The 19,077-nt window shown below is 35.5% G+C and overlaps 1 protein-coding gene across 1 annotated transcript; it reads right to left on the bottom strand.

Annotated features, from left to right (window-relative positions):
• Positions 1-1,205: 1,205 nt before the first annotated feature.
• LOC107029172 (chromosome transmission fidelity protein 18 homolog) lies at positions 1,206-17,231 on the bottom strand. The gene is made up of 23 exons (XM_027911911.1): positions 16,601-17,231; positions 15,640-15,701; positions 14,620-14,757; positions 14,038-14,307; positions 13,085-13,171; positions 12,404-12,505; positions 12,179-12,244; positions 11,432-11,542; positions 11,277-11,338; positions 9,116-9,160; positions 8,042-8,115; positions 6,915-6,982; positions 5,987-6,055; positions 5,491-5,591; positions 5,338-5,419; positions 5,144-5,222; positions 4,980-5,067; positions 4,748-4,901; positions 4,123-4,308; positions 3,935-3,994; positions 2,814-3,103; positions 1,671-1,776; positions 1,206-1,476 (listed from the first exon to the last, which is right to left on the bottom strand). Exons 1-23 carry the CDS (start codon positions 17,157-17,159, stop codon positions 1,423-1,425), a joined length of 2,913 nt encoding a protein of 970 aa, XP_027767712.1. The 5' UTR covers positions 17,160-17,231; the 3' UTR covers positions 1,206-1,422.
• Between the last annotated feature and the right edge of the window lie 1,846 nt (positions 17,232-19,077).

The raw sequence follows: 19,077 nt of genomic DNA, 5'->3' as shown, positions 1-19,077 counted from the left end.
AACATTTATTTTTCTCCGTTTTTGAGGATGAGTATCCTATGTTGGATATTACTTGATATATAGGAAATCAAATTTCTAAGACTTTTGTAGATGCTAATGTTCAATGGAGTTGTCATCCTACAAGATTCATCCTTAGCTCAACTACTACAACGATTGGACGTTGCATGGATTGTTTAATGTATATGAAGAATTCGAGTAATTTTACTTTTCGTGAAAACTATGTTTTTCATAGTCAACTAAAAGAAGTAAAAGCCTATAAATTTGATCACGAAAACCAAGGGTGGCATCATGTAAATTAGATAACTATAAGTCGTAGTATTACTCTTGTAATTTCTTATCTTTTAAGTTTGGTTATTATGTGTTGGTCTTTTACTTCGATTATCGTTTTATTTTCTTAGATCAATTTAGACATGCTTCAAGACTCTACGTGCGCCGTACAAAATTTGTTGAATGCCTTGAATCGGACCCGTTACAGCAGAAAGAACGGGGGTCTCGCTGCCCGGTCAGCGAGTCGGGGGGTCCAGGGGGCGACGCGCCTCCTGGCCTGGGGGTCCGGGGGGGCGGAGTCGCCCCCGGCCCGACGGTATACAATGTTGTTGTATTGGGCCCTTAATTATCTGTCAATTCTGTATTTTGGGCCCAAGCCTGTTAGGGCGTAGCTTAGCACTATATATAGACGCTATGGCAAACCCTATTCTGTATTCTGTTCTTGCCTCTCCATAATAAAACTGCTCCCCCTCTTCCCCGTGGATGTAGCCAATTTATTGGTGAACCACGTAAATCTGTTGTTTTATTTTTTCGCGTTTATATTTTCTCGTATTATCTCGAATTCCGCATAACAAAATTCAATGCAGATATCAAACACCTAACAATATAAAATCATCATACGAAGTTAGGAAATAAAGTGCAAAAGTAAAGGTTTCGTGCCTCCACAAGGGTCTTTGTGGCAAGCTCCCCACTTGTGAGTACCAAGGGCTGATTTTTTATTTTTCCCATCAAAAGCTTTTATGTCTTTTGAGGAATTTAGATGGTCTCTGTGCGGTTTGCAAGCTATTGAATAGTAGCAAGGTTTTACAATAACTGACTTGTTTTGTAGTTTGGTTTTGGTAGAGAAAGAAATTTAATTCCACCATAACATAATATAGTTTAAGGATAAGTAATGGAAAAGGATTATATTGTCTTTGTAATTAAACGAAAAAGCTACATTCCAACTGAATTTAAAACCAACTTAACATAAATGATATTGATAATATACAGGCTTTAATGTATTGACAAAATTATTTTTGGCATGAAATACATGGTGGTAGTTCTGTTTTCTTCAACCTTAACTACTATTTTGAACAAAAAATCAAAAAAAAATACAAGACTTGTATGATATATTACTTCAGAAATTCGCGAATTCTTACTAGTTTCTATAATATGTTACTCCAGAAATTCGCGAATTCTTACAGGTCTCTTGACTGCATTGGTGTACCCCTGTATAGAATGAACAAACAAAATGTCGAAATCAATTGACATTCACTTTCTTCACTGTCGAAAAGCCAAGTTTATAGTACTAGTAGCATTGCTAGAGTAAGATGGTAGACAAGTTAAGACACGATACTCTGTTTGAGCTCAAGGATATATGAAAAGAATGGTACCATGTTTTGAATATAGATTGGTTAAAATACCTCGTTAAATTTGAACAACAATGGACGTGAATCCCTCTCCTCCAATTTTTGCTTGAGTTTAGCATGGTCGTTACCTTGAGGAGTTTTGTCACTTGGCTTCCTAAACCTGATAAACAGAGAATCATCATTGAGTAGATGTGTCTCAGCTGACTATATAGTCTCCGAAAAGCTCATCAAGTAGCATGGGCTGGAAGCATTGGTCTTAAAGCAATTAACGAGTACCCAAAGCAGAGATATAAATGTCATTTGTGAATAATGGCCATAAGATCATTTGTTCACTTTGCTGTGAAACAGAAGATCAGTCAAACATGAGATGAATCTAAACACAAAGTGATGACCTCCTACTGAAGGGAGACATAACTTCTTTTTTCAACAAGGTACTACAAATTACGCTAACCAGACACCAAGAAGGTACTGGAAGCAAACAAGTTACAACAAATTTATGCAATTACAATCTCAAAGCTTCTATGAAATCCATAAGCTGACCCCTCATTCTATCATATTATCCCTTTTAACAATAACTAATTGACTCTATTGATTTCCATAAAATCTCGTATTTCTTTCTAACCAAATAGTCCAGATGATGCAAAGAGGTATGGTTCATAACATAATACAAAAAGATATTGATCCTTTAAGCTTATTGGAAAGAAGAAAAGTGTGCATGTTGTAAGGCTTGCCGCCTCTTATTGCTCTACCACAATTTCCTTAGGATTAGGCTCATCTCATACATAAGGTACTTAGGCTTTGTTTTTAATAATAAATATAGGCTTGAATACTTCTGCTTGCTCTCACTTATTTGAACTGCACATGACATTATTGAAAGAAGACAAGTTTGAAACTGACTATTTCTAGGAATCACATGCTAAGGAAATGCCTCACTTGGTATTTTGGGTTAGATATTTTGCTTAAATAGGACTTTTCTATATGGTGTTTATTGTTTTCCACTCTAAATTTGTTAGTCTAACTACTTGGACTGATTTTGTTCTTTAAAACATGTATGTAACAGAAACAACGAGGGGAAAAGACTGACCTATCCTGCCTCAAATTTACCATAACATAATCAAACTAAAGTTGATAGTGATTCTATAAGTTTTCGCATAATTGATTCCAACAGAAAATAGAGGAATGTAAGCCTGACAATACCTGTCAAAAAAGGAACGAGAATCGACAAACGGTTTCTTCTTTCCTTCAGGCAACCCCACTTTCCCGCTAGCTGTGGTACCTCCAGCAGATCTTTTATTCTGACTAGAAGCGCTAGGCAAGTCAAATTGCTTTTGTCTAGAGGGATCTCTGAAATGTGTTGTTTTATCTGACGATGCTGATGCTTTAGACATAGTACTACTATTCTCACACCTCAAAACGTCCTGGCTTTCTGCACCTGTGGATGGTGAGTGAAGGTTGCTACTTCCTTGCAAAATTTTTTGCCTTTCCGCCTAAAATAATGTTCAACATATACATGAAAATACGACATAAAAAAATTCCCATAATGCACCACAAAAGGAACATAATCTAGAAATAGAATCTCGGGAGAATCACAGGAATGCTCATTGGACAAGGAAGAATGTCACATGAAAACTAGATAGGCACACATGCACATACATGCAACAGAGGGAGAGAGAGAGAGAGACAGAGAGAGAGAGATTAAAAAAAAAAACTTCGCTCAGCAAGAGCTAGGCTCGTTGGTACTGGTCACAAACCCCTAGTTTGGGTCGAGACCAAGCCATCCAACAACTATACTCTACACTGAGAATATCCAGCACAATATACCGCATTTAAATGTCGGTGTCCACCTACGTGTGTGTCTTGTCGATACATAATAAAAAAATTAAGTCATTAAAAATGCGCTATCTTTGACAGGTTAAGTTTTTTGATGAGACGGTTATACACTTCAACATGGTGTACTACAGCAGGCAAAGTTTCTGGGTTCAAATCTCACCACCTCCAAATGACAAAAATATATTTCCATGTGTTTGGCCCATGAAAAAGAATCAGGCCCACGGGTGAGGGCCGTGTTGAGACATAATATAAATCAAGTAATTAAAGATGTGCTCTGTCTAATAGCTTAAGTTTTTAAGTGGGACGGTCACACACTTCAATACACATATATATGGAGGAACTACTTCCTAGAGATCCAGCTGATGTTCACTGATGCGAGACTAGTTTGGGATCTATATACGTGTCAAAAGTGTATCAACCTAGTTTTGTTTTTCAGCTATATAGTGCATTAAAATTCACGAGCAGAGAGTTGAGAGTACTCTACTTACCTCATGTACCAAGAAAACTTTCACAGCCGATGCCAGAACAATATGACAGGAATCATAACCCTGTCCAAGAAACACCAAATCAAAGAGAACAGATGAAATCTTAAGTTCATTTCAGTTTGATACAACGATGGGATGTAAAGACTACTCAAATCTAATTTCCTTCTATGGATGCAGTTGACCATGCTAACCTTAAAGTTTATAAATTCACCAATTGGGGGATCCAATGAAAGCATTGATGCATCTGAAGCACCATGATGCATAAACCGAGAAGGATCAGATTTTATGTTCTTGTATGTCGTGGCATAGGACACCATTGTATTTACTAACTGAGCCAAATCAGCTTTTTCTTTCTCTGAGAGTAAATGCAAAGCTACCTGCAAAAGGAAGAATATATCAGTTCCAATTCTCACCGGTAGGTGAACCCAAGTTCTCACTGCAACATTCACAAACTATAACTAACTCGGGTTAGTTTCCATAATAACACCAGCCTAAGCATAAATAAAGAAATTAAGCAGAAGAATGATAACCTAAAGAGGCAGTAACCACAAAATCATTTCAAATGAGCGAAACATTTTCTTTCCCATTATGGTGAATATCATTTCAGAACTCAAATTCACCATGTTTATACACTTGCAACCTTTACAAATGATAAATAGACAAAGCCTGGGTAAAATCCTTTTCCAAATATGCATAACTGGACAAAACCCTAGGGAACACAATATGATAGTCAAAACAAAAGTGCTTTATGTGTATTTAAATAGGAAAAGAAAACTCAAATGCAACTAAACCAACAGATACTTCAGCAAGAATTACCGGTTTCAGTGTTGATGGGGACAGAATATGTAGGAATGGAGAAATCAAGTCTTCCACAAAGGATTTAGTTGACAGATGCCTAGAGATGGAGGGCGGTATCTTGTTCTTCCATGAGTGTAAGATTTCCTTCTTTTCTATTGACATTGTTCGATATCTGCAGTTTATGATAAGAAGAAACATCAGTCACCACTATCAATATTCAGGATGAGTATCCAGGGAAAGCTAGCAGTACCTTTGCAAAGACTTGGGCCATTCAATATTTGGTTTTCCAATTTGAGCTACAAGACCATGTATAGACATTGCAAGAGGAGACTGATAAACTGCAGAGAGAAAATAATAAAGTAAGGTTACAAAAATATTAAGTTTCAAGCAAGCAGATACTAGTATTTCATTTACCTTGAAGGGAGAGATGTTGAGTGCGCATGGTGTATTGATGAAATATATCTGAGTAACCAAGAATATCTGAGCATTGGACCTTCAAGATAAGTAATTAGCATATATGTGACATTGCCAAACTAGATGCGGAAGATCAGATGAAATAAAAAGAACAAAGAAAAACAATTGTGGTAACTGGTACTCGATGCACTTACTGTCTTTTGCATCACAGGGTCTGTATAATGGAGTTGCAAAAGGTTCTCATGGATCCCATCAAAAATTAAGTCATAGTCACCCCTAAAGAATCATCAAAGGTTTAACTAGATAATCCAGGACATCAAACCAAGGTAATCCAATTTTTCACCTACCGATGAGATATTAGAGAGTGCAGCGTCTCAAAGTCATTGGACACACTGCTGAAGCAATTAAAGGATTTCTTTGACTGCTTTACTTTCTTCTTTTGCAAAATCTTCAAATATCAAACAAAAAGAAGAAGAATACAGAGGGTCAACAGATTGATCACAAAGGAGAAAAGACAAATAATATAGTTAGATGGAAGTAGAACTTGATGATTTAAGCAGTTATGCTTACTTCTTTCCAAAGATACTGCTAGTTCAATACCATTTTAATTTTGTGACATTTCTTAAGCATTTGAATTCATGACNGTCTCAAAGTCATTGGACACACTGCTGAAGCAATTAAAGGATTTCTTTGACTGCTTTACTTTCCTCTTTTGCAAAATCTTCAAATATCAAACAAAAAGAAGAAGAATACGGAGGGTCAACAGATTGATCACAAAGGAGAAAAGACAAATAATATAGTTAGATGAAAGTAGAACTTGATGATTTAAGCAGTTATGCTTACTTCTTTCCAAATATCAAAAGCACTCCTTGTTGCATCCTTACGCCCAACAACTTGAGAACTGAGCTCCAGCTAAGTTTAGAAAGAATGTATCTCTCATCAAACAGAAAATAGAAGGATGCGCAAAAGAGAAGCTTATATAACACATTTAACATTTAGACAGTGAAGTTCCTAATTTCAGTGAAGTTCACTTACGTCAATTGCAAATTGAGTCATGATATAATGTTAACTGGTAATATGCCTTGGAGGTGTAACTTGTTTTCTACTTGAATTTGATATTTTTCAGAGGTTGAAGCAAAAAAATTATGCTTTACAAAACAGTTCTTAAAGATGTCACAATGGCTCCATAGAAATTAATTTAGGGTGGTGATAAGAACCATGAACTAGTATCCCTAGAATTCACATGATAAGTGAAGGGTTGGATTAGTCAAAAAAACAAACAGATTCAGATTTAGATAGTTAGCAGATGTTACATATTGTTCACATAAACTGAGTCAGGGTCGATTGAGGCAATTCTTTATCTGATAAGCCCTTTCAATCTCATCCTTGTGGAGGAATCTTAGTAGCTCAGTTGGTTGGCACTACCTGAACATTCAGCTTGTTGGTGAGGGTTTGATTCCCCACGTTGTAATCCCCTTCCCCTTCCCCCAAAGTAATTAGAAGAAAACGTCCTTGATGGAAAGCTAGTAGTTGCAAGCAAACTGATCTTTACAAGTCATAATAGTATGATTTTTCACGAATTCTTAGTCTTTTTCCTCTATTGGACTAATACCCTATGTTGCTCGGACTCTTAAAAAATGTCAACGGGTGCGTGTCGGATTCGCCAAAAGTACTATATTTTTTAAGAATCCGAGACGGGTGCGGCATCAAAAGCGAAGAGTCCGCGCAAGTAATACCACAAAAACAAATGTATGGTACAACAAATCCATACCACATTAAGAGTCTCCTTCTTCTTATTAAGAAACTGAAGGGTGTTCAGGCACGATCTTATGTCACAGTCTGCAAAAAAAAAAAATTGAAATCAAGTTCAAGTTGCAGATTAACAGGAAAACATACTTGGCAAGATGTAACAATCCAAAGCACAAAAAGAAGGAACAATGCAGGATATTGAATAAATAAGCTATTACAGCAGCTGAGTAAAGATCCAATTAGAAGAATTCTCAATAATACAAAACAAAAAAAATTGCAATTTATAGCATTTCCCCCTCAAGAACAACAATTTATTTTTATGATATGATATGATCAGTAAAGTAAGAATGCCATCTGTAGAGAGAGAACCAAGATGATGCGTACAAAATGTATAGCAGTAACAAAGGCAAAGAAGGAATAGATAACAAACGGCAGAAACTAAGGTGTGCTAAAAATTACAAATCTCTTCAACCTTGCTGCACATTCTTCCATACATCAAAAGATGTATTTAAGTACTTGGTATCAGCATGTGTTTCACGTCTTCACATTTTCAAAGCACCTAAGAATTCTATCATAGAATTGGTGAGGCACAAGTTCCCCCAAATCTTTGTTATATCAAGTCCCATCAAATAAATCATCTCATAAGGGTGGTATAACCAACTGAAACACAAAAAATAAAGAAAATAAAACAGGGCTCATTTACACTTCAGTTTGTCTTGATGTAGGTTCTCTCCTTTTGGTATATGACTTGTATACAGGGTTCCCTCAATAGTTAATAAAAGTATTTACCTTATTAAAAAGGGGCAAAAAGACATAACTGAAGAGACTTATTTCTCATTGTCTTTACCACACAAACTGTATGTTCCCTCCCCATCAAACTGGAGTTTATATCGAGGCATAATCGAGCAGAATCTGTGTGGATTTCAATCATTACTCATTCTACTAGTGACATCTGCAGTCACCCGTCATTACTGTTAGATGTAACTGCAGATCAAGGCACTATTCTCAACAAATTTTTAGTTCACAACTCATAATTTGAAGTTCATGAACTCAAAGAATTTTAGTTTCAGATAATTACACCACATCTCATCAGAGAAATTCATATTTAATAAGTGATGTCTTCAACCAAAACGAAAGAATGGCACTCACCAGTATACTCTGCTAGAGCAGTAAGAGCGATGGAACTTGTCTTCACTCTTTCTCTGTTACATATGTATTTGAGCCTACAATTACGCATTACAAATTAGGCTTTTGTTAGACTTAGAAATATCTTGTGAAGATACTGGCTCTGCTAAATAAACACATTGTTCTGAGTCTAAATCAAAGCAAGGTCCTAAAAACTGAAAATTGGAACAAGATTCATGCTTTTCCACTATTTGCATACTTCTTAAAACATAAACGATTCAGGAGTACATGAAAGTGTCAATACTTTTTGAATTACAACATGGAAACGTCAATCACCCATTTGATCATATCCAAGAAATAAGAACACAAAACAAAAGTGAATGGGCAGAATGTGTTTGATGCTTTATCAGATTCTGTCAATCACCTTGTCAGCCAAGATACAACTTTCCAATAGCTTTGACGGGAAGATTTTTACAGGTCATTAATAATTTAATATAGCATGACTTTTTAGACATCTACACCAAATGGCAAATAGAGTTCTCGTTCGTCAATTTGATAGGCTAAGAAGCCATATGAAATATAGAACTCCCAAAATAAAATTTGTTAACTCTAAATGTTAGATAATAGCATATATATAGCAGAAAAACGTTCTGATTTGCAATTTAGGATATTAATTAGCCCCCTCAATCTGCTCTTAAACTCCATTTGAATGAAACTTTGAAGTCCTTTTATAGGCCATAAAATTCAATGAGATGCAAATCCTTTTGTTAATGTCTAAGCTTTGTTTAATATCCTCAATTTTATCTGACTCAAATCCTTGCCTTTTGCAACTTTACGACGAGCAATCATTGAATTTTAATTATTTTATCTGCTCAACATGGCCAAATTATTAGGAGATTTTGTTACAAGTTACAAAATCTCCCTAGGATTTGAAATCACTCAAATTGGTTGGAGTATTGCATTACTTATATCTGAAAGATGGCTTATGCTTGGATGTTAATCCAGTAGGTTTTCCTTTATACTCTACCAAGCAGTAAATCAGACAGAAAATGAAAAACAGATTCCAGGGGATTCGTCTGATAATTTAGTAGTAAGTACCTGTTAACAACCCGACTTACAGTTGGTTGGACGAATATATGAACCCTGCAATTTCAACCACATAATAAGCACTTTGTTAGTTATGTAATTAGATATAATGTAGGTACTATATGAAAGTGTCCAATAGATAGTGTTAACATATCACTAAAAAGGGAATCTGGATCATACATAAATAGACTGCATCCAATGCCAGAAAAAGAGAAAGGATAAGGACTATAAAGTTACACCAGGAGAAAAGCACTAATTGAGCGACATATATTGTTCGTCCTAGATGTGAAGCAAAGGAGTAAAGCGAAAAGGAAGAGAAGTAGCAATAACAATTTGATGATGGATATTAAAAGGTAAAAACCAAAAGCATTTAATGACAAATTATTGATAGGGGTTGCATGGGACTTACATGCTAACACAGATACCTTGGGGTAGGAAACAATGAGTTGCATTAAGAAAATAACAAGTGAAGCACTATGCATGTCTAGAAACCTTTTGACCAAGAAACATGTCTTGAAACCTGTGACCTCGGCCACAGGAATCATGGTGGTGGAATTTGAAGGAGCAATAAGCTATTAAATCAAAACAGGAGTGGTGCAGTAACTTATCATCAACAGAAGATAGAAATTTTTGAATAGTATAACAAATAGAGGAACTAAGCAGACTATTAATGGAAATCAAGGAACTAAGCAGACTATTGGCGGACCGTACTTAAGAAACCAGTACCAAAAGCTAGGATGCAGATAGGAAAAAAGAAATGTTCAACTTATTGAAGAGAAGAGGAGTAAATACTTCAACCAAGTTAAGTGAACTAAAGATCTCCACTTAAGTGAACTTAAGATCTCCACAAGTTTAAGAGATAATGAGATCAAAGAGATGGAGAAGCTACTTCAATCAATTGCTTAACACAAATCACAAAGATAACTTCATAGATATTCATACATCCACAACAGACAAAAACCTTCTTAGCTGCACAAGTAAATTTAGGTATAGTGAAATAAAAGATACAACAACGAGTATGAATTAGAAGACTATTCGGCAGATAATATCTCAATAGAAGTTTGGAAGTACCTTGAAGAGGTTGAAGTGGTATGGCTAACCAAACTATTCCATATACTAAGTGAACAGATACCAATATATAAGAATAAATGTGACATTCAAAGTTAGGCTAACTATTGTGGATGTACTAACTTAGTCATGCATGAAATTATGGGGAAGAGTGGTAGAATATAGTCTTATGGACATTACGAGGCTGACATAGATTCAACTGATTTATGTCAGGTAGACCTACAACAAAGGCTATTAGTTTGTTAAGATGATCGACGGAAATTTCTAGGGAGATGAAGAAGAATCTCCCATTGATATTCATCTACATAGAGAAGGCATACAATAAGTGGGTAAGTGAAGTCCTTTAGATGCTTGGGAAGAAAGAGTTCACATCAAATATAAAATAACATAATAGGATATGTACGAGAGAGCGTCACGCATGAGAAAACAGTGGACAGAGCTACAACATGAGTTCTCTTTAACCGTGGGCTTACACTAAGGATCAAGCTTGACCCATTCTATTTGCCCTAGTCATGGATGACCGATGACCTCACCACTAGTATACAGGCCAGTGTTGTCAAAGACAGACACTCTTAATGCACGCTTTAGCCCTAAAGCAAGGCCAAAAACATGTTGAGCGCTTTGACTCGCTTAATGTGCACTTCAGTGTTGTCATTAAGGTATAAGACAAACTTTTCCTTGTGAATGAGCGTTTCTTGAAGAGGAGACACTAAGCAAATGGTAATTCACTTTATGTAAAAAAAAAATTACAATTTCTTTGTCCATATATTTGTTATTCATGCTTATATTTGTTAGTCTATATTTGTATTTTTTTTTATTAAAGCCTACACTTCAACGCTTTGTGCTTACAGCCCCAACAGAACCAAAAACCAAAAAATGATGCATAGAACTAGAATAAGACAACTGAAGGTAGGCAAGCGAGTGCATAGCAATAAGAACCTTAACTAACTCAAGATCAAGTTCAAAGAATCCATGTGAAACCAGCAATGTCATATAAAAGTGATTGTTCAGTCTACGGCTTTCTTCATGGACCTAGTATTTAGATCTCTAGATGCTAATCTATGCACTTCAATCTGATGTCCTGCAAAACTTAAGGAATACTTACTTTGCTACCTGACGCAAAGGCCTTAAGGCAGGAGCATAAAGGTCATTACATATGCAAATAACCTGCAAATGAAACACACAAGTTGAGATTAGAGAACTCCATGAATATAACCAAGTTCATATATACAAATCATTTTTAGACAAATTCACTCTTACAGGTCTTAGCAAAGATGTTTTTTGATGCTTCTTTTTAGATGACTTCTGCCCAGCATTTCCTCCCTCAGGTTCATTTTCTTTGCTTGCACGCAATTTTCTTTCAGCAGAAACCTGCATTGATAAAGCACACACTGTTATTCTGTCAGAAAACATACATAGTTTCAAAGAAGAGGTCCAACCAAAGGTTGAAATTCACTTCATAATTACTACGAATAACACATGGTGCCAGAGTACTACATAGTATATTATCATTCTATCAAGTTCCAGTAGACCAAGTAACCAAGTGGAAGTTTCTACCATGGTATTTTAAGGATTTGTGAGTCTAAGCTGCTTGAACTGATAAAGCAAAGCTAGGGCTAGAAAAAGGACAGCTCGACTCCCACTTTTGGAGTGACTAGTTGATTTATGAAGTTGAACATATATGTATCATTCAAGCTGCAAAATAGAAAGATAGCAACATATAGACTCCATTGAAATTTAATCAGCAGTAGGTACACAAGACCTTAAAATCAATCTATCATCCAAATTAAAATTCTTAACAAATCTTAGTTTCTTTTTACTTTCTAAATTTGAATATGAACAAGCAAGAGGGTTCAAGGAGCTGAAGATAGTTCAATTGATCTTCAGGAGCCAGTAATATTACTGTACCAATACAAAAGATTCACATACATTTTTCTTATTACCACTCATACTGGGATTACTAAAATTACAAGTGTGAAACAAATCAAAAGTGAATACGTAAATTACCAATTTCAGGATGACCTCAACAGCTCCCTTTCCATCATTAAGAGCCCCATCTATTTCATCAATAACCTAGAACAGCAAAAGATGAACCATGGTTCAGAAAAAAAAATTGTAGATTCCGCTGATAAATATTTGAAATCGAAAATCACAACTACATTCTGACAAAATATTTGGGCTTTAATCATCAGAGGAAGATTTAAAACCAAAAAAACAGAACTTAAAACTGACCAAACATTTGGGCTTTGAATCAGCATTTACAGAGTTCATTTGAACCACATCATGTATTTTAGCTTCAATACTGGCGGATGATCGATCATCACTTGCATTAATCTGCAAAGGAAGCATTTCAACCAACAGATAAACAGACACCTATTACTCCATATTAATTTGATTCGAAGATATTCAAGGTTGGTGGTAGGTATGAAGGCATTTTGAGTTTTGCCATCAACTTATCCATGAAACTTATCCATGAAACTTGAGAGATGTCAAGCATACACTAGAATGCAGGCACAGAGCATAATGTCCATCGGTTTCAGGCTTCTAATATGTAGGGCTGAGTTGCATCGCACATTTGTTGTTTCATCTGAACTGATTTTAAAGAATATAGAATTCACAAAAAAGTTTTTATTTAAAATAAGAGACAAACTACTAGCACCCGGAGATTTAGAGATATGTAGAATTTAAGTGTGGAGTCAAGTACACTTGTTATTCTAGCACATACTAAAGAGTAGAATAAGTTAACCTGTTCAGATCTTTCATGGTAACAAAATAATTCATAAATGTGACTGGCAATGAGCTAACACTCTCTCACCAGACCTCGTTAACAATGATGCGATGATAAGATATAAAGGAGATAAAGTTTAAATGAACAACTATATGGGACTGTTGGGAATGAGTGGGTTACAAGACCTCAACCACTCGATACCCACAATGCTGAGCAGCAACATGTGCAAGTGTTGTTTTCCCAAGCCCAGGAGGACCGCAAAGCAAAAGAATCTGCAAGCAATTGGATTCTCACAATTTACTAAAATTAGAATAAAAATGAGTAAGAAACAAGGAATTAAAAATAGAGGACAAGCAGACGACAAGTATAGTACTAACATAATTTCCATATGTGCAATATGTACTCTAAAAATTGGGGAGAATAGTAGCTAACAGAATAAAATGGGGATATGACCACAGATGCAATATTAGGAAGTACATGATGAGAGATCATCGGGCATCTGGACCACTAATCTAATCCCGAAAACACCAATCCTTGCATAACTAAGACCATCATAGCTTGTCTACACACCAAACAACCACTAAGGGTTTACTGTCATTCGTTTCACTGTTGTTGACTTCATCTTATAGTTACAAAAAAAAAATGTGTCCGGACCAGCATGCACCCACCTTGACTAATTCCATAGGATACCTGCCACCTGCCACCTCCCACCGGCAACAGGTACCGAGTAACTCTGTCCACCAAGGTTAGGACAAGTGGAAAGAATCACCAAGTATTTTTGTCTCCGTTGCCTGAGATATCATGGCTCTCAGCCACTTCATTGACGACTACGCCACACCCTTGGATGCTAATATTTGAGAAGGAATATGTATTTCAAAAGAAGAGAGGTAAACAGTGCCTACAATAATATTGTGCAAAATGGAAAAAAAAAAGAGAAGATCAGAATCAACTCTTTGATCATGTGCTTATATAAAAAATCAGAGCAAGGCAAGCGATAAAGCACACAAGCTAAGGGTCCTTCCAAACACAAACTATAAGATTGACAAGGGAGGGATAGCCTAGCTAAGGTCATCCACCTACAACTACAAGGTTAGGGGTTCGAACACCAACAAAGAAAGTGGAAAAGGGCCAGACTGACCTTCTGTTCTGGAGGGCCACTTTTTCTGTGCTTCTTGTCCCATAGGTCCATAATTCTGTCCGAATCACTATTCTCTGTATGCAAATCATTATGAGCGTTCTCATTGTCTATTCTGGGTCCTCTGCTATTTCCAAAAGAACTCTTGGAAGAACGTCTTGGATGTTGGACAGCCAATGAATGCCGTTTTAGAGAAGACAAGACGTCATCTGTAGTACTCTTAATTTCAACTCCAAAAACACAGGAATCCCATTGCTTCAACCACATTAGTACCTACAGGAGAGTGACCAGAAAGTCAAGACCCCAACTCAGAATATCTCTAAGCAAACACCTAAAAAGATTAGATAGGTGAGAAATACCTTAAATTTTTAAATGAAATATACTACATAGAAACCATGTGCTTTGGACTGTTTTTCTCGAGCCGGGGGTCTACTAGAAACAATCTCTCTACCTTTGAGGTAAGGGTACGGTCTGCATACTCTACCCTCACCAAACCCCACTTTGTGGGACTATACTACGTATGTTGTTTGTTGTACTAAATAGAAACTATTATAAGAATAAATAAATTGCTAAGATATGCAGTACCTGACGATTTGTTTGCTCATCACTGAGGAGCTCTGTAAACGAACTAGGGGCATATTTATCCACCCAAAGTTTCTCATTCACCACAGCTCCTATTGGAAGATTTGCTTCACTTAGATCTTCAGAACTAGCTTCCAGGGCCTTCAAGAGAAAGGAGGAAAGCTTTCAAGGAGGAATAAAGATCTTATACATAAAAAGTAAAAAGCACGTACAAAATTGTTCGAAACTTTAGCTACAAGGTTAATGCTTCATTTCACAAATCTCCAATTCATCCAAAGGAAAATTGGGAGGGGAATTGGGCAACAGAGACAACCCGTGAACCGTCAAAGATATCATCCCTCCTATAGCAAAAGGGCTTGGGGAACTAAGATATTTTCTTCAAAAGCCAAGTTGAGATGAATTCTCAATAAAAAAAAAAGTTGAGATGAAATGAGGAAGTACTATTAGTATATTTAGTACACTAACGAAAGAAAGAAGGAAAACAATGCAGGACTTCAAAAAGAACTATAATTGACAGGATTGGACAAATATCTCCTTTGCATCTTCTTAAAAGAAGTTTATAGTAGCGAATTGTTTTCCTCCATTTAATATGCAAGACGATTCAGAACTGTTGTGGTATTATCAGAGATTTAGGAAACCTTATTCAATAACTCAACTCTTATGAACTGATCGGGTTCCTTTTCCATTTCATAACTACTCGTTATTACTTATTCCATTGAGAAGTATGAATTCATTGTTCTCTACCTGAGAGGAATCTACTTCTCCTCTCATCTTTCTTCTGTTTCAATTTGACAGGATCACTCAGAGTAAATTTAGCTATATATTCAACTGTGGAAGGCCAGTTGTGTTAACTGGACCTCAGCTTTGTAACTTTTCTCCACTTTGGTGATCAATTCAAGTTTGATCACCAAAAAAAAATTATAGTTATAAATTGGAGAAGAATTGAGGCGTAGTTGATAAATTGATTAAATGATTGATTGATAGAATGAAAGCGGAGCAGGGATAGCAAAATAGAAACTGTACCTTTGTGAATTGGTCGTGTTCCACTCTTTGCATTAGGGCCCTGACAGGTTCCTGAATAAGACCTGGATAACATTTGCACTCTCTTAGATATTCAGCGATTTGCAGATCCGAGTAAACAAAAGATGGAAAAAACAGCACAGGCCACAGAGTATGCCAATGAGATGTAGAGGATGGCTAATTACACAGAGAACACATATGATTTGGAGTAGTACTTTCACATTCATAAGCTTTTCCAGTAGGTACTGAAATGCTTGATCAACTCCAGTATCTGCAATCATCTAATTACACGAGGACAGATATGAAGGAACCAGGTAAAAAGTTAAAAGTACGTAAAAGTAAGAACAAAGGGAGTATGTGAAAGTAAGAACAAAGGGGTTGAACAAAGGCCTTCCTCAACCTAAAATCTTAACTCGTGAGGGAGGATCGTTCAAGTCCATATAAGTAGATCATCAATCCATTGTTCAACCAATAGGGAATTCTTGGCCACTCTAACACCCCTTTCACACCAAGCCAAACAGGAGCAGTCAAGAGCCCAAACAAGAATAGACTTGGTTTTGATACCATGTAAAAGAAATGGCATTTGGGCTTAACTCAACCCAAAAAAGCTAGTTCATGAGGGGGATTGCCAAATTCGGTTCCCAACCAATATGGAACTCTAACACACTTCAATTCCCTTTCCTTCTCATAAAAATTTCAAATTCACTTATCCACACATTCTTGTGTTTGGCATCTCTCTTTGTTTACTCCTTCATAAACCTACAGCAGAAACTTCAACCCAAAAATCTATGCCTTTAACCATTACACTAAGACTCAGACATCCAACAATCACGACACAAAGTGAGTAGCTCATCAGACATAATAAATTATAATCCATTGGGAAAATAAATGACTAGGCATATGCACTTGACATGATATAAAGAAAAAAGCCACATTTTTAGATAACAATAAAAATTGAACTCACCAGTAGAATATCCCTTAACCTCTAGCTTCTTAACCCTTTCATCTTCAACTCTGCATATCTTAGCATAAACCCTCTCACCGTCCAAACCAGTCACCGGTGTACAATCACCATCAATCTCCAAAGCATACTTAGCTAAAATCTTCTCTTCCGGTTCCGGTTCCTGTTCCAGTTCCTGCTCAACCACCATAGGTTCATCCTCCTCAGGCTGCTTCGGAGGCGAATACCTAAGCCAATCCTCATCATTATCCTCAACTCTACTCCTCTTCTCCTCAGTTATAACTACTACATTTCTATCATCCGACGACAACTCTGGATCATCAGGCAGGAACCGTTTCCTACTGTTGATCGGAAGTTGGGGCTTCGGTATTGAAGGTTTCGGGGGAAGTGAGAGAGTTGGTTTCGGGTCGGGTTGGGATGCAATTTGTTCGGATCCGGGTGGTGATGTAGGTTGTTGAAGAAAATCATCATCGAACTCGAGGTCATCTTCTTCTTCATCAGGGTAAGTAGCGTTGGCTTCGAGCCATTCGAGCTCTGCTGCATCTGGAAACTCCATATCCATGGCTTCTCCGATCTCTCTCTCTCTTCCCCTTTCTCTCTCTAAAGTGTTCTTTGCTATATTTTTGGCGGGAAATGGGAAGGTGAAAGGGGCGGCAAATAAGAATGTGAATTTCCATAAATACCCTTCTGAAAACAATTTTTGTCCTTTGTATTATTTAATTGACCACATTAAATCTTCAATTAATTGAAATGTATGATATTGATCCTTCAAATTAACAAAACTTAAATATTTAACAGAATTATTATTTAAAACAAATAGATTATGATGCTATATTGGGAGATGTGATAAGATAGAATATAATGCAGTTTTAGATTATCGAGATGGAATTAGCGTGAAATTGTATGTTTAAACTCTGATTATTGTGAGATGATATCGCATGGCCAAACACCTACTAAATATGAGGTATGGAGGACTCGTATTAGGGTACGTAGAAGAGTAGAAGGTAGTGTAGTGTCGTCTTGCATTAGGTGGTGGTGTTTGCGATGGCATGGTTTACTATTTGTTAATAATAATCTATCCTAGTGTGTTGTTCATGACATTTGGATTATCACACGATTTTATTGCTGATTCGGCTATTTTTGCGCTGTTTTCTATTTTGATTTTCTTGTCATTGTCTTCTTCTTTATATTGAAATTTATTACATTTGAATCGAGAATCTTTCAAAAATTATTTTTTTTACCCCATAAAATAATAATAAAATTTACATACATTCTATATGCCATATACCTTATATATATAATTTCATTAAATATGTTATTATTGTCATAAATTCCATCGAAATAATAGCTTCTTTGGCCAGTTGGAAAGGTCTTGTTTGTTAAATTTGAAGATGGGCATAACTTTTCACTTGTTGAAGATGCTTTCTCAATTGTACATCAATATAAAATGAGTTAATTAAGAACTATACTTAATTTATTTTTTTTATCTGTTTGATTTTGATTTGAAATTTTAAAAAATTGAACTTTATGATTTTAAAAGTAAAATTATATTAACGATATTAAATGCTACGTTGAAAATTAAAATTAAACTTGTCAAAAAAAAAATATCTTTTCTAAAAAATGAATCTAAAAATAAAATAAGATCAAATAAATTTAAACGGACGAGCATAAAATACTTTAGAATATAATTGTCAGGCAATCGACATAAATAGTTTAGAACTACTAGATCCTTACCAACATAATTATTTTTGAAAATTAAAAAATAGTTTAGAACTACTAGCTCCTTACCAACATAATTATTTTTGAAAATTAAAAAATAGTTTAGAACTACTTGCTCCTTACCAACATAATTATTTTTGAAAATTAGAAACAGTTGTTTGACGAAAAAAACAATTTAAAGCCACCTCAATACAATGTATTGTATTGGAATGACTACATTGGGAAGGGGGGGGGGTCCAAAAGTATATGGCATTTAATATTTATATAATTTTAATAAATATATGACATGGTTTTATGTATATTAATTATTCCCTCTATCCGGTATTGTTTCTATTTTTAGAGTTAAATTATAAAAATTTTAACTAATATTTTAAGATGCATTTTTTCATCATATAAATATGCAAAAAATTATAATTTATAGTACTTTTCATATAGTTTTAGAATATCTAATTTTTTATTTAAAATATCAAATTAATGTGATCTAGTTTACCTTTGAAAATTAGTCAAATTGATTTTCGATAAGCGCAACATGACAAACATTTCAATTTCTAGACGGAGGAAGTATGTCTCAAAGGAATATGTAGGATTTATTTGATAGGAAATTAAATAAGAAAGAAAAAGATAAAGAAAGGGGAAAAATTATGGTTTTAGGCGAAATTGGAATAATTTAATTTAAAAAAAAAAAGGAACAGAAAAGAAGAAAGAGCAAAGAATCAAAGTCCTAAATTAAGTCATTTAAGAAATAAGGAAAATTAAAAATA

Source organism: Solanum pennellii, chromosome 9 (assembly GCF_001406875.1).
Source record: "Solanum pennellii chromosome 9, SPENNV200".
NCBI lineage: Eukaryota > Viridiplantae > Streptophyta > Magnoliopsida > Solanales > Solanaceae > Solanum > Solanum pennellii.
This window is presented reverse-complemented; position numbering and strand designations above follow the sequence as displayed.